The sequence below is a fragment of the Struthio camelus genome, chromosome 6 (genome assembly GCF_040807025.1).
Source record: "Struthio camelus isolate bStrCam1 chromosome 6, bStrCam1.hap1, whole genome shotgun sequence".
Classification (NCBI taxonomy): Eukaryota; Metazoa; Chordata; class Aves; order Struthioniformes; family Struthionidae; genus Struthio; species Struthio camelus.
The window spans coordinates 10,205,367-10,221,975 of NC_090947.1; the positions used below are offsets into that span (position 1 = coordinate 10,205,367).

The window sequence follows — 16,609 nt, forward strand, 5'->3', positions numbered from 1 at the left end:
TAACGTCTTAATGGCCTTGCTAGTTGGGGGATTTAAGACCACCCTCGCTAAAGGGTGGTTTTAAATCAGCAAAGCATCAAAAGACTTTGCTCATTTATGCATCAAATATGCTTTTAATCTATTTCCTGCCCAGGTAGTGTTTTAATGTAATTCCTAATCTGGAATTTAAAAAAAAAAGGAAAGAAAAAGAAAAAACAGATAGTAGGAATTTTACTTATTCTCTCTTTCATTAAAGCTATGCTACTGGTGAGGTGTATGAAGGGTGTTTTCAGGATAACATGCGTCATGGGCATGGTCTGCTGCGCAGTGGGAAGCTGACCTCTTCCTCTCCCAGTATGTTCATTGGACAGTGGACAATGGATAAGAAGAATGGTTATGGAGTTTTTGATGATATCACAAGGTAACACTTCAGTTGCTCAAGTCCTCGAACACTGATATGACATGCAATTGCAAAAACCGCAGGAAAGGACTTGATCTGGTAGTAGTGCAGTAGTATATGTGTGTTTTAAGTTTTTCTTCATTTAATATTGTACTGGGCTTTCTGGATGGAAAGAGGTGATCTGAATCTGTCTAGAGGTTGCTTTTTAGTGCTGCACTTGGAGTAAATGTGTTTTTGTTTTGCTTTGCTTCAGGGGTGTGGGGATTCTTTATTTTTGTTTTTGTTTTTTAACACCTTGCTTTCCCATATGCTCCTGCCTGAAAGCTGGCACTGAATATGGTATCTTACTGGGGGATATTGTGTTACTGCAGAATGTTTTATAAATGTCATGAGGAGTATTTTCTCATCTCAGGCCCATAAGACTAAGTTGTTCAGTGACCTGATACATAATATATGGTGGTGGTCGTTTTTCTGCTCTAGGGCAAAGATGTTGCCATATACATCTGCTTGGTTGTTTTCTTTTATTTTTTTCCTGCTAGTGAGTTGCCACTGCATTTAGAAATTCTGGAGGAGATTGGACCTGCCAAGAAAGCTTCCATCTCTTTAGTTTGTCTTAGGCTAAAAACAAGTGTGGCATTTGCTTTCTATTCTTGACTTAAATATGAGTGAGTAGCTGTCACAGTAGTTCTTTCTCCTCTCAGAGGAGTGGAGTATATGCATATGTTAATTTCTTCATTTTCTTCAGTACTTTTTCTTTGGCCCAGGCAAATAAAGGATTGTTGCTATTCTGTTATAACTCTCTGTAATTATTGCAAAACAGTCATTTAAGCAAGCAAGACTGTCGTCTTTTATCCTGGAAACTGAATATGCTGCATCTGGTCTCTTTAAGAAGCCTTCTCTCGATAGAGACCTGTGTAGCTGGCATACAGAATCAGGTTATGGGTCCAAACAGCTAGAAGGTAACCCTTAAGTTAGATTTATTACTTGGCTAATTCTTTACAATGAATAATTCATAATTTTTCTGGGGTACTGACAGCAAAATGCTGCATAATAAGTAAAATTCAATTCCATACGTTACTAGTTTCCCTTTCAAAACAAACAAAATAGTCCATGCTAGGTTGTTTTTGTTTCTTACTTAGACAGTGAAGCACCATGTCCTTTTTGAGGACAACTGAAAAGATGGATTTAAAAGATTTGAGACTTGTGCTTAATTTCAAACACTCTAACCTGATCTCTGTGGACTTGCGCTTATACGTGAGAAACCTTTAATTGGCTAATCTATTTTTACGGTATGAGCTTTGTTCAGCTTTTACCCAAAAACTTTCTACAAGATGGTTTATTTCTTTACAATTTTTGTGCTCTAATAGTACGTTCAGAAGGTGAGGCGTAACGGCATTGGGAACTATGTAGGTCTTCCTTATATAGAGAATCATGAAAGGATTATAGTTTCTATCGCAAAGAGCAGTCTTTCATTCTATTATGCCAATGAAACTGGATTGACAGACTCGAAGTAAGTGCTGTATGACTCTTTCCTAATGACTTGTTACGGTCAAGTACCGTTATGGTCAAGTACCACAGTAAAGCCCAAGCAAAAAGGGATACGAATGTAGTAGACTAATTAGACTGTGCTCTTCATTCTTCAGAGGAGAAAAGTATATGGGAATGTGGCAAGATGATCTCTGCCAAGGAAACGGTGTTGTGGTTACTCAGTTTGGACTGTATTATGAAGGAGCGTTCAGCACCAACAAAATGATGGTGAGTAGAATGCTGGGCTTCATACTATAGTGACTTGTCCTCTAAACGTAGCGGCTTTCTGGCCTGGCTGAGTGGCAACGCAACAGTATATGCTAGACTCTGTAAGCCTTCTGTTCTTCTAACCTTCTCTTGTCCTGTATCTTTGAACTGCCTTTGTAATCCCCGCTCTGTTTACTAGAACGACTACAGAAGTTGCTTTAAGAAAATTGTTTGCTAAGAACTAATAACAGGTATTTCACTGTATCTTTGGAGCTACAGTGTGGTGGTCTTTCATGGTAATTGCTACTTTTTGTGGTGTTCATGGGTTTTTTTTTTCCTTTCTCTCTAGGGAACTGGAATTCTGCTTTCTGAGGATGATACAGTCTATGAAGGGGAATTTGCAGATAACTGGACTCTGAGTGGAAAGGTTGGCATTACAACTACCATTTGGAAACTTACTGTCTAAGTTCTCTCTCTCTCTCTCTCTCTCTCTCTCTCTCTCTCTCTCTCTGTCCCCCCCCTTTTTTTTAAATGATTTGCAATGGATTTCAGTTAAGTTTGTATTATCTTCTCTCAAGGGAACACTGACTTTGCCAAATGGAGATTATATTGAAGGTCTCTTCAGTGGAGAATGGGGATCTGGTATAAAAATCACTGGAACCTACTTCAAACCTAGCTTATATGAGAGTGAGAAGGACAAACCTAAAGCATTGTGAGTGCTGAACAAGAAATACTTTCCGATATGGCTCAGTAATATCGCTGAACATACCTATTGATCTTTTTTCAAAGGATAGTTAAAATATTTTTGCTACAGAACCAGTGAGATTTTGAAAACATTGAGTTCCTTTTTCATTCGTCTTTCCTTCCCCTTAGGAAATAAGATAACAAACTTCTATATGGCAGTTCTAGCATTAATTACTCCTTGAATGGACAAATAGCATAGCATAGAATTGCAGGATAGTTGAGATGTTGCTACTGTCCTGTAGCAGTCTCAGATTTTTATTTAAATGAGCTGACTGTTAGAACTTGTTTATAGTTGCTAATGACTTTTGAGTTGGGAGAGCAGGAGTTACATTTGTGGGATTAAGGCCATCACAAACCTTTGTCTTCCATTAATTACTCTGTTGGTAACTTCTATTCATTTAATAATAGTAATTTAATAACACCACTGGGGATACATTTGAATAGAACTAGCTATTTAGTACTTGTATTCCAAACAACAGATAAGAAAATAGTAGAAGAACGTCTTGAATTGTAAGAGAGAATTTTTGAACACCTTGGAAGAGATAGTCTTGAAAAGCATCCATAAAATTACGTGTACTGGACAGAGGATGTATTAGGTCAGTTTGTTTAGTTATCTCTGAAAAACTATGTTTGTTTCATTTGAGTCATAATTAAGATATCTTTGGGTAAAAGAAAATTTAGGTTTAACTTTAAAATAGCTGTAGATGAAATTCTAGTGTTTGGTAGTACTATATGCTACCACTGTGTGTGTATAATAATAGTTGTGCAGGATTCAATATTACTAAAGCTTACTCTCAAATTTCAGAAAGACTAAAATGGGAAACAAAACTCTTTGTTTCTACCTAGCTTATTTCTGAGTATGCTTCCTGAAGTATTCACTGGCGAATTCTTTTGACAGCACTGACATCTACAATAGGATGCAAAGTTAAGTAGGCCTCCCTGCTGAACTGAACGCTTGCAACCTTAGCAGCTGTCTGTCTTTTACCCCAGTAGGGAGTCTATGAATAAATGTATGTATGTATTTGTGAAGACTACTTATGAAATAAGGATTTCATCCACCTTTTCTGGGCTCCCTTGAAGCTGAAATACCTCTTGGTATAATATGTGAAAAGGTTTAGTGTCTATTTCTGCTGTAGGAATCTAGAATCATGGGGAATATTAGTGTTGCTAGCTCTCATCTCAAAGAGGGTTAAAAAAAAAATTAATGGAAGACCTGACAATTTCTATGACGCTTGATTTGAGTTTGAATCTGGATAGAACTGTTAGCAGCTGGCGACATCTATTTGCTTTATGAAAGCACTTTAAAGCCCTAGATTTCATGATATGTCCAGTATGTACGGAGAAGCAATAGTTCTTAGTTTCTCTTTGGCAATAGAGGATCTTTACCCTGAGCATTGGCTCTCAGTGTAAAGATGCCCAGCTGGTTTTACCCTTTACCAACACTCTCTAAGATGTGTTGCGACAACATCTGTAGATATCAGTTTAAGTCCAGAAGCCATATATCCGTTCTTGTTGTTTATCTGTGTAGCTATGCTATTTGCACGTTCTAAGACAGTGGAGTATTTTGGACGTTTTTGTACTATGCCCTTATTATGTGAATGCATCTTAAGCTGTCTGAATGAATACTTGTGATGAACTGAAGCCTAGTCAACTGCAGTATGTCCTGTTTTCTTGGAAATCAAAGCAATGCTTTTCCTGTTTAGAATGAACTGTTTCCCAGAAGGCTACAAGAGTCAAATTAAGTTGTGTTGAATGTCGTTAAGGTTCACAGTTGTTCCTACATATAGGTAGCAGAAGCATCTTAATCTTGTAACGTTATAATCTGGTACATAGATTAATGCACATTTTGAGGCTGTTCCTTGGCAAGGGGAAAAAAAAAAAGTATAAGCCTTGTAAGTTCTTAAAAGATGTTGAAAGTCAAGTCATTAGATAGCTTTTTTTAGGTTCATCTTTAGTGATAAACTTTAGACTAATACTTTGCAATAAAGAGCATAAAGTTAGTAGCATTTCATAAGGTAGTATGGTATATTAGACTGACATTAGGCATGTGTGGCTTTAACAGCTGAATATGTTGTTCCAAGACTGTTTGATTGGAAGGATTTTCTGGTGATTTTATTAGGCGGAAACTTGGAATCCTGGCAGTGCCTCCTGATGAGAAATGGAAGGCAGTATTTGAAGAATGCTGGAACCAGCTGGGTTGTGAGAGCCCAGGCCAGGGGGATAGATGGAAGGCTTGGGACAACATTGCAGTGGCCCTGACCACCAACCGACGGCAACACAAAGACAGGTGAGTTCCTAGAGAACGTAGTCACCAAGGTGAAGGAATTTTGAGGAAGAAACTGGAACCACACTCTAAAAGGGCCAGAACCACTACTGTTAGATTTCAGTGTTTTTTAAAAAAACGAACAAACAAACCACTAATACACAGCACTGCAAAAGTCTGTTTCAGGGACACTTTATTTTTAGGATTAGTTCAGTTGCCATAATCAATGTTAAAGATTAAGTAGTGTGTATGAGTGAGATGCTAGCTGACTATTACCAGAAGATTTTTTTGTTTGGTTGTTTAAGTATGCAACTGTGTCCAGCTTTCCAGAAAGGGAATGTGCAATCCTCATAACCCAAATCACTGCAGAAAATAATGGAAAAACAATGAAATGAAGACTCTTGGATGGTACAGAGAGTTGGAGAATTCAGAATGAAACTTGGAAGGGAGAGATTGTATTTCTGAAAACTTAAAAATGGTGGAAGAAAAGGGTCATTAGAAAAGAAACTCTCCCATGAGGTTTAAAAGCCTTTAACGAGAAAAAGGGATACAGAAAGCCTGCCCAGGGTGCTGCAGGAAAGGCTCATTCAACAGACCTGACTATGCAAATTAAGAGAAAGCTGCTCTTGAGTAAGAGTAGGCAGGATCAGGGGATTAATGCAGGAAGACAGCTTTTAACAATAAGAAGGCCACAGTAAAAATGATAATGTGACTTTAATTCTACTGAGTGCCATGAAATGGATGGTGACAAGATCCTAATGGTTCCTACATGTCTGTCAGGGTGGGCATAGTGTTTTGCATGCTCATGACTTTGTAGAGGTTAGGATTTTGAGCTGAAATGAGTCTGTGGGTGAATATTTCCACAGTATTCAGCTTCTAATCTCCTAAAGTAACGATGAAGGAATATGCTGCAGCAGATGAGAGAGGAATGAAGAAGTTCAGCCTGAAGAATTGTATCAAACTAGAAAGTTTAAGAGAACAAGTGGATTGAATTGTTTCCTGTGTGTGTCATGTCGTTTCTCCCCCCCCCCCCCCCATCTTTCCTTTAAGGCTCATAAATTTCTTGAGGAAGCTTCTAAACTTATTGTCACATTTGTTCCTACTGTGTATGATGAATAACCTGTATGATGTCTTTGTGCTTTGTATAACTGCAGCCCAGAATTATTGAGTCGTTCACATACTCAGACACTGGAAAGTTTGGAGTTCATTCCACAACACATTGGTGCCTTCACCCTGGAAAAATATGAAAATATCAAAAAATATTTGATAAAGGTATTGTGACTATCCAGTGCTCACATAGCTTCTTGGTAAGACACGATATTGAGCTCACCTGAGTTGTTATACTTGTGTAATAGCTTTTTTTTTGGATCCCTTTCATATTTATAGCCCAAGATGAGTTCGTTCATTCTTTATCATAACTTCCTGATTCATCGAATTTATCAATCCATAAGACTGACTCTTTTATAGAGCTTGACCTATTAAAATCATTATATACCTAAAGGATATTTCCTTAATGCAAATTTTTGCTTAGTTACTATTTTGTTTCTTATGCGTTGGATCCCACTAGAGCATTATGGAGTACTTGCTGATTATTGCTTGCTATTTTTTTAATAGAACTGGACAGGGAACTTGTCCAAGTAAAGTAGTAGCACAAGTTCTTGTACTGCTTGCCTACTCTTCAGTTAATAACATATAAATTTCATAATCCAAATCAGCAATTTGGTAAAATTAACGATTTGCATAATGTATTTGTAAGAATTTATTTTTATGTCTGTTTTTGGATCTCTGACTTGTCTTTCATGAAATCAGTTTTTGTTTTCTGTCTTTAACTTACCTGGCATTGACCCATCTGACTGGCCAATAAATATCTTTCAACTCAGGCTTGTGATACCCCTCTCCATCCTTTGGGGAAGCTGGTGGAGACGCTAGTAGCTGTCTACAGAATGACCTATGTTGGAGTAGGAGCTAATCGACGGTTACTGCAGGAGGCTGTGAGAGAGATAAAGTCCTACCTCAAACGCATCTTCCAGTTGGTTAGGTAATAATACTCTAAATTTTCACATCAAATTATTCGTTAAAGATACTTGACTCACTGAAGCTGCTTAGTGTTTATGTAGTTCAAATGTGCCACCATCTTTACTGTTTTAGGGTTGATTATATTTCTTTAACTGTTTTAAGCTGTCTCAAATGTTCTGTCAAAATTGAAAAAAATATTAAAATCTTCACCACAGTGAATTGCGTCCTACATTAGACTTTAAAATACGCCTGTAGGAAGCTCACCTTGAATGTGGGTTTCCAGCTTAGTATCTCTGGATTTACATGTGGTGCAAAGGCAACGTCCAAAGAGTATAGAAGAATAGCGTGGACAGGGAACCAGAGCGTACTCTGTTGCAGTTCTTTCTGTCTCATCCATGTTGATAGGAAGTGTTTGCTTAGATCCTTGAAAGCAACTACAGCTTTCACTGGCATATTTCTGCTTTCAGATTGGCAGGATCCTAATTAGAAACCATCAGAAGCCTTGTCTGGAGGGAAGTGATGACAGGATAGAAAACTTGACATTGGAGGGTATTGCCTTTATAAGTTTTTTTTATCTCAGGTAGATTCTGTGCTATCTTAGTCCATCATGTATTATTTCTGCTGACTTTTCTCTCTAGTCCAATCCTGCCTTCTGAATTGCAGTATCTGTGGAAGCTTTTTGGAATTAAATCATGTTACTGTGTGTGTTGCCTTTTAGATTCTTGTTCCCTGATCTTCCAGAAGAGGGCAGTACAATTCCATTTCTGGTGACAGAGACAAAAGGAAGGCGATCGTTCTGCAGTGGGAAATCTGATTCCAGATCAGAATCTCCTGAACCAGGGTAAATGAAGGAGAAAACTTTTTCCCTGGCAAAGGGGACTTTTGAGAAAGAACCCTGAACAGAAATAAAACGAGGCCATCATAAGTTCAGTTATCAGATTTATTCTCTTTTACCTTTGCTTTTGATGACAGATTCTGTTAAGCAAACTTCCATGTGATGATTGCAATGAGCGTTTCATCCCTGCACTGTTGTGTGCAATGTGTCCGTACTTAAACCCTGTATCTCCTGTGCAGGGGCAAGCTCACGCTTGGGCCTGAGCTTCAGAAAAGTTCAGGGGTACAGGGTAATTTGGGGTACAGGTATTGGGGTAACGCAGATCTAGTGCACACATACTGCTTCATGAATAGCCACCTGCATGGAGCTCAACCTTGGTGTCCATTGCCATCCTGTCCGCAGCAGCCTCAGGTGTGGTCAACACAAGGAAGAGGGACTGGCAGAGCCATGCTTCCCAGAGAGGCCCCAGGGACCTGTGCTACAAGTGCAGATGGTTTTAGCAGGCACCTTGAGTTCAGCTTTCCTTATTAACATGACAACTTGGTGCCAAGCAGCTACTGATTTTATGAAGTCTAGCATGTGTATGTGGTGCTAGGTTAGGTAATTTACTGGGTTTTTAGCCTGTTTTTGAGCTTATGGTCTGAAGGTAAAGTTCAGCTATCAGCAGAGTTGCTCAGTGAAGGCTCAACGACCACCCTTGATTAGCTTGAAGATGCAGGTAAAACTTGAACTTTAATGTAGTATCCAACTCTTACGTTATACTGGTCAGAAAACAGTGCTCCACTTCAAAAACTGTATCTGGACTGTATCACTGGAAGTTGTTATTCCTAAATATGTCTAAATACAAATAATCCTTGATTGATTTGTACCTACTATTTTTTTCACTTGCAGAACGTACTCATAATAAACTAAAGGTGTATTTCAATCATTGATCTTAATTCTACTTGTGTAAATGGTTAAAGTTTTTAAAATCTCTCTCTCTCTCTCTCTCTCTCTTTTTTAAATAGCTATGTTGTAACCAGCTTTGGCTTACTGCTCCCTGTATTATTGCCACGACTCTATCCTCCTCTGTTTATGTTGTATGCCTTAGACAATGAGCGTGAGGAAGATATTTACTGGGAATGTGTTTTACGTCTAAACAAACAAACTGATACAGCCCTTCTAAGTTTTCTTGGGGTGCAGGCGTGAGTATGCTTCCACAATAAAACAGAACTTAGAAAGATGATGGCACATAATTATAAAAAGCATATCTAAACCAATGAATCCTTAGGGTGCTTTGATTAAAAATATATCTGAACTCCATGCTAATTAATGTGGTTTAGAGAATGAATCAATTTCCCTCTTCAAAAAAAGAAGGAAAAAAAAAAGAAAAAAATCAGTATCACTACAGAACCTAAGAGACGCATTGCGAATTTTGCTGTCTTGTAGCTACTTGTGCTAGATGTAGTTGATCCTGTAGGAAGAATTGTTCTATCTTAGCAGAACATGAGGATCATTTAATTTTTATAAGGTGAATAATGCTTTAAGAATGGAACAATTTCTATTCTCTCAATACAAGATGTTGGGTTTCTTGCAGGAAATTTTGGCCAGGAACTGTATCCATCCTTGGAGAGATTAAAAAGGTATGTTCGTTGGGCCTTGACTTAGTGTACTTTACTTAGTGCTTTTTTTCAGAAGCTTGAGAGGATGAAGAAGCAATATAGGAAACTTTTTTGAACAGCCTTTTGCTGAAGAGATGCTATGCTGCCTTGCTGCTTCACAACTTTTTTGCTACTTAAAAACTATACTAGTTATCTCTTAAAATAGCTGTCATTCCAACTTTTGTCATTGACTTATTCCTTATGCTGTTAGTCTAGTAATAAATTACAAAGAAGTCTGTAACCATTTTGCTTGGTTTATAGTTATGAGAAAGTGTGAAAATAAATGTCTACCATGGTAATTCTAAGAAGATTGAACAGGAGAATTGTATCATGGTACACTTTCTGATTAGGGGAATTGTACTGTTTTTGTTCTTGATCATCAGCTTGCTGAAAGTGGCTGATTAGTGGTCTTGAGCAGTAGTAGCGCTATAGTACCCAATTTGTGCTCCAGTAATAATGGTTTAGTGATCATAACTTTTTAACAATCTTTTTACTGTATACTTTAAATCACGTATGCTATGAATAAGTATGTTAGATACTACTTTTATTTGAAACTTTCAGTTTTCTGTGGTCATTTAGATCCTCTTACCTTCAGATTACTTCTTACCTATTTATAGTTGTGGCTTGGGCAAAGTCTGTAATGATTGGAAGCATGGCTTTCATCGGGCTGGTTGCTGTTTTTATGTGTATTGATTGTAAACAAATCTTTGTACCTTAGACATTTGCAAATTAATTCATTTGCTTGGTGCTCTGACTTGCAGTCTGAGAGAGCAACCAAGCTGCTTTGCCCCAGAACTTAGTCTTTTCAGAGCAGAGTTAAAGGCCGCTGGTGAAAGCAGCATATGAATATATGCTCAGACAGGACTGCTCTGGCTTAGTAGAGGACTTGGTTCTCTTTAAGCAGTTCAACATCTTTTCTTTTTCAGTTCCTCTTCTGGTGTGTGTGGTAGAGGTGTTTTGGGGATTGGGGGTGGGGTGGGGGGAGGTTGGTTGGTTTGTTTGTTTTCTGTGCGTGTTCCACAGCCCTGGAAAAGCTCTTCCAGGTAGTTGCTCAACAGTCTCTCTGCTGGGTCTGTGTACTCTGAAGCTCCTCTCACCCTGAAGATGCTTATTCTGACCGCTTTGATCTGCTACCTGGACACAGGCAATCCGACATTCCTTAATAGAGATGGGGTGTTCCAGATTTGTAACGATATCCCAAGCCAAGAGTGATCTCCCCAGGACTGTGGGGTCCCAGCTGGGTGTGTCCCTGCTTTCCCAAATCATAAGCACTGGGACATGTCAGCATTGAAGTTTCATTTAAGAAGACATGCCACAAACTTCCAGTCAGACTTTGTGTTCCAAATTGCAACAGTAACACCTTTTTTGAGTTACTTCAGATTTTCTATGTTTTCAGATACTAGGTAAAATCCTTCTAGCTGTCTGAGTCTTTCACCATTTTGACTGGTTTTTTGGTTATAGTGCTTCAGTGGAAGGGTTCTGCTCTATGTGGCATGTGACTTCTCTGAATTGTGCAGCATGGGATGTTTTATGCAGCCCTTTACTTTCTTTGCTGGATCATCCTTCAAATGAACAGAATTTTTGTAGCTGAGACATGTTTGTCTGCTTCTCTTCCATGTCAAATTTCCTTACCTCTGAATTTCTCTTGGTCTTTTTGCATCTATCCATCCGTTCTCGCCCTCCCTCATCCAGAAAGACTTAGCTCTCACTATGCAACTGAGCCTAATGTTTGTATTGGTTCTTTTCTGTTTGCTCCAAACCTGAGTCTGCGTTGAGTATTGCCTGGTCTGGCTTCTCTGGGCTCCAATGGTTCTGCATCTTCCTTGACCTGGAAGATATCTGAAAATGTCACTGCCTTTTGTAGCATACTGATGTATTCAGTACAGCGTTTTCTGAATTTTAAACACAACTCTTACAAATTATATATATAGGCAGATTTTTCTGGATGCTTTTAGCTCCTAGATGCACTAGAAATCGGGGGGTTAGGAAGGATCTCTTATGCCAGTGCTACAGTAGCTGCAATTTTTTCCTTTCCTGAATAGTCTTTGGATTTGAATTTTTTGTTTTGTATTGTTTTTGGAAAGTTGCTAAACCTGAATGATAAAACTTCTCTTGATTACATAGGTATCACCAAACACAAAAGATGCCTGCTTTGCCTCAGCAGTTGAATGTTTACAGCAAATCAGGTAAACCTCTGAAGACTGTCTTTTAGTGTTTTCCTTCTCCTGCTATAGTGGTATCTGTCTAATTTATTTTACTGTGATCCTTTACTTGTGTTTTTGTTTTTGTTTTTTTTTCTTTTTTTCATTCACCTTGGTAAGAGAGGTCAGCTAGAAGTTTCAGAGTTCGTACTGGAAATGATAGCAAATTCTCCTAATTAGGAGACAAGTATAGCCTTGTAAGTGGGACAGTTTGAGGCACATGTAGAGCACACTACTTAAAATCAGAAGTGAGAGGATATCTAATCAAATCTGCATGCGAATCTTTTAAACAGTTAAGGCAAAAAGACCTATTTATGGGAGGCATTTTTATGTCTGTTAGCAGAATTCCTTATGTCAGCTATAGGAACTTCAGTGGAAATTAAAAGGATTGTAGAAGGGACCTGCCCTTCCCTCCCCCCCCCCCCCCCCACCCCCCCAATCAGTATGTAAAAATAGCATAAAGTTGTGAAGGCTGTCATGTTTGCAGTAGTACAAATAAGATCCTTGATCCAGCAATTATAGCTTGGGGTGCTACACAGCTTTGGCAACTGCAGCTACTATGATATGAATGATCTGTGGGCTTATCTTGGTGGAGGCTAGCAAATAAAACACTAACTACCAGATTATCATCTTAATTTAGAAGCAAATGATGTAACTTCTCATTATTACCTGTTATTTGATTTGTGCTCTCCAAATAGTACCACCTTTACTCCAGCTGACAAACTGAAGGTGATCCAACAGACTTTTGAAGAGATCTCTCAGAACGTGCTTGAGACTCTTCAGGAAGATTTTCTGTGGTCCATGGATGACTTATTTCCTGTTTTTCTCTATGTGGTGCTTCGAGCCAGGTAGGCATTAAGAGCAGCATCATACGTAAGTTGGGCATAGGCAGTATGGGTACATATGCCTGTATTAAGCTTTCCTGCTTCTCATTATAAGACTAGTTTTTAGCTTTTTGTAACTCTTTAAGGTTTTGTAAATTTGGTAAATTTTACATGTTGACTGTTTACTTTGGCCTGAATATATTTTTAAAGAGTTAAAACTGAAATGGTTGTAACCTCAGAATGAGATTAGGAGAAAGCATGTTTTTTGCAAAATTCTGCTTTCCACCCTTCCACCCCCCACCCCTTAGAAAGGTAAAGACAGATTTTAGTGGTGTCTTTTTTTCACTTATCCTTTCCCTCTCCCACATGTGGCAGGATAAGGAATTTAGGTTCTGAAGTACACTTAATTGAAGACCTGATGGATCCTTATCTTCAGCACGGGGAACAAGGCATCATGTTCACTACCTTGAAGGTATGAGAATTATTCAGGGTTATTGAAATTTCCTTGAGAATTCACCAGCTTAAGGCAGTGATGATCAGCTTAGGACAACTGTACAAACATTAGGTTATAACTTTATTCACTTTAAATCAATTTTTTTTAGTTATTATGGGCGAGAAAACTTAGAGCTTAGGATAGTCTAATATTTACAACAGCTACTAATAAAATGATGCTATATGTAAACGCACTTTACTCAAAGGTAACACTGGTGGCTATTGACTATTTTGTTGTGCTCACTTGTCTTGTCTTTCCCCTTCAAACCTTATTCCCTTTATAAAAATTGGAATGAAGTGCTTCTCTTGAGATTAACCATTCTAATGATGATGTCCTGACATAACATCAAGATACACCAAGAATTCCATTTTGCCTCCCCCCCCCCCCCCCCAAAATCGGATCCCTTTATCAATTTCCATATTCTAGTTAGTGTCTTTCTAAGTATGGGAAAAGAGAGAGAGATCCCTTTCCGTTTAGGTGAATATACCACTGTACACCAAAGACCTCTATAATGGTAGCGGGTTGTCTTGTTTCATCAAAACTATTCCAGGCAAGTGGGTTAAAACAAGTCAGTTGTATAGTGTTTTTGGTCTTTTTTGGAGGGGGTGGGAAGGGGAGGAGAAGGAAGGGGAAGGCAGATGTTAATCTGAAAATGCTGTAAGTAAAAATCTCGAGCTGAGCTGCTAGAAGAAACAATCCTGTTCTCCTGTCTGTACAAACTGGGAAAGTATTTGGGTTTAGAGGTTTTTCCCACCTGTTATTTTTATGATGTTACAAGAAGGGAAGATCTGAGCTGATTATTCTTACTAAAGAATAGCTTTCTTCAGTAAGAGCTGAATCTTATTTTGTCTGAATGCAAATATTTTTCTGAAACATTTATAGTAAGTTTCTGGCCACTGCTGATCCAAGGCATATGGAACTGGCATTGAGGAACAAATAGCTATCAGCAGCAGGTCAGATGTAAAAGTTATGGTCAGAGTATTTATCTAGATGATAGAAGCCTTTACTTTTTAGTATCAGAGTGCTTTGGAAACCCTTATGTTAACCCTTGCTTCCTTGTCTGGTGAGAAAACATTTTCATTTTTGAGCTCTTCTATTAAAGGGCAAAGAAAGATTTTTTTTTTTTGAGCAGGAATATGTACATCTTGCCAAAGCTGGGAACCAAAGTTTTTGGAGTCTCACTTCATGAAGAGCTGGACATAATTTGTAAATGAAAGCTCCTGTGTGTTTTTGTTTTCTCTTTACATATTGGAAGATTCCCATGTGTTGCAATGTCACTGTATCATCCCTGCTTGCAGAAATCCTAGTCCTCTGTTTTCTTGGATAGAGAAAAAGCTCAACCTATTTGTGTGTGGTGTTTTGTCAGCCTTCTTAAAACTGGCACGTATGCTAAACTGAACTTTGTTTTAATTCAGGCCTGTTACTACCAGATACAACACGAAAAACTTACTTAGACCATCGTTTACGACCTGGCTCTGTGGGATAATCTACTGAGTGGAACTTCATTAATGCTCACTTTCTTCTCTGAAATGGCACTAAAAACAGGAAAATACTCTAAAGTTACAGATGTTCTGTTGTTACAGATGAACATATTCTGTTTTTTCTTTTGAACTTTCAATTTAAGATGGGAAAATTGCAGCTGGAGGCCAGCTATGAAGAGGTGATGAGGATAGTTATAAAGGAATTTTGTTGTCAAGCACTTTCCAAGAAGAAATCACTTCCTACTCTAACAGAAAAATTATTTATTCCTTTTAAATTAATAGTACTTCAAAAAGGCATGGCATCTACACGGAATACATGTGAAAGTTTGGGGCACATAGCTTCTAAAATAGTGGGTTTGTTTTCATTATTCCTGATTTGTCAACAGGGACATTTAAAGAGAATGAATTGCACCACAGAACCATTCAGTCTTCCTGAATTAAGCTATTACTATAAGTCTTTGTTTAAAAAATAAAAATGTTAGTATGTATAATGGATAGCCTATAGTGTGTTTTGCTGTAAAGGTTTTGAGGCATCTTTTGTTGAACAGAGCCACTGAAAGCAGTGTTATAATGTGCCGTTGTGGAAATAATCACACTGTTACAGACTTCCCGATTTCTTAGAATTATAGATATGTAGGCACTCGCTACTCTTTCTGTTTATGAAAAAAAGGTGCTGACCAGTTCAGATTTTGGCACTGAATTAAATACTTGAAATCTGTAGAGTGTTCAGCTTTGTTACCCTGAGAGCTAAGGATAAACGCTTTCTTCAGAAATCCATATGACAGGAGAAGGGGAACATGCTTTTCAACAAACTGACAATGGATTGGGTTTGAAACTTTTGCCTGTAACTTATTGGTTACTTATGTAAACGCCCATGTCATTGCATTTTTGAAGATGGACAGAACAAGTAATTTCACTGGGGGATTTTTGTGTATGTGTGTGCTCCTCTGTGGTTTATGGTCAAGTTTATTTATACCAATAACACTAGTGGATAACCTGGGTGTTGTCGATGCTATTCTTTACCATGGCTGACAAAAAAGGCAGGGGGGAATTGATTATGCAATGTTATCTCAAATTATCATAGATAATGCTAATCATCTTTTGAAATAATAATCATGGCTTGTGTATTGGCACTTAAATGGTTTAAAAAAAAAGCATATGTCAAAGTACTGCTGGGAACAGTGACTGTAATGTAGCAATTTTCATAATAAAATAAAAAAAATTCTTTCTGAGATTATTTTTGGTTTTATTAGGGAAGGGGAGAAAGCAATTCTGGCAAGTCTGTTTACAAATATTTAATTGTGAGTAGAACACATGTTGGGTTAGCGTTCTTGCATGAAAGACAGCTGTCATTGTAGACCATTGTGTATTTCTTCTATGCAAATAAATTAAAGCAGAGAAGGTGGTGATGGTTACTGCACCAGCTTTGATTCTATTTGGGAAATATTCCTGGTAAGAAAGGATAGTGTCTCTCAAAAATTTGTATAAGGCATAAGCATTTGGGGAAGAAGGCTGAAAGAATTTTGGTTTTGGGCTGCTACTCTTAAAAATAGTGGTAAAACTTGACTTTAACAGAAATTTATTCAGACTCTTTTTTGTCTGCTGGGAATATTTCTCTTAAATATATATAGCCAATTTAGTAGACAGATTATTGTTTATGAACAGTTACAGTGTTTCAGTATGTTGTTTTATTTGCAAATACAAGATGAATGGATACTTGAATGTGTTTATCCAATCTTTAAACAGGATGTTGGAGAGAGACTTTCTTGATCCTTTTATAAGTAAAACCGAAACCAAAACAAAACAAACTCAGAGTTTGGTGGGTGGATGGACCTTGAGGGACAAAAAGAAAAGTATGTAAGTAGAGAAAATCCAAATAAATAGTACAGTAAGTCAAAATGCGTATACAGCATGAACACTATACCTACTGGTGTACAAGCTCTGTGTAGTCAAGATATCAGCACTCTTGGAAATATTTCCAATATTGTTATTTATCCAG

General features: G+C 37.9%; 1 protein-coding gene across 15 annotated transcripts in view; it reads left to right on the forward strand.

Annotated features, from left to right (window-relative positions):
* The window catches only part of ALS2 (alsin Rho guanine nucleotide exchange factor ALS2), a 61,628-nt gene extending 45,786 nt beyond the window's left edge, over positions 1-15,842 (forward strand). For 11 of the 15 annotated variants that reach the window (XM_068948120.1, XM_068948123.1, XM_068948121.1 and 8 more), the window contains 14 exons: positions 236-400; positions 2,023-2,134; positions 2,463-2,540; positions 2,692-2,825; positions 4,977-5,144; positions 6,275-6,392; positions 7,001-7,158; positions 7,855-7,977; positions 8,979-9,155; positions 9,548-9,593; positions 11,736-11,797; positions 12,511-12,660; positions 13,012-13,108; positions 14,545-15,842. In XM_068948120.1, coding sequence (XP_068804221.1) covers positions 236-400; positions 2,023-2,134; positions 2,463-2,540; positions 2,692-2,825; positions 4,977-5,144; positions 6,275-6,392; positions 7,001-7,158; positions 7,855-7,977; positions 8,979-9,155; positions 9,548-9,593; positions 11,736-11,797; positions 12,511-12,660; positions 13,012-13,108; positions 14,545-14,583 — 1,627 coding nt within the window. In that variant the 3' untranslated portion in view covers positions 14,584-15,842. The remainder of the gene's footprint in view (positions 1-235; positions 401-2,022; positions 2,135-2,462; positions 2,541-2,691; positions 2,826-4,976; positions 5,145-6,274; positions 6,393-7,000; positions 7,159-7,854; positions 7,978-8,978; positions 9,156-9,547; positions 9,594-11,735; positions 11,798-12,510; positions 12,661-13,011; positions 13,109-14,544) is intronic. The other 4 variants (XM_068948128.1, XM_068948132.1, XM_068948131.1 and 1 more) reach the window with 1 other exon arrangement.
* Positions 15,843-16,609: the final 767 nt, after the last annotated feature.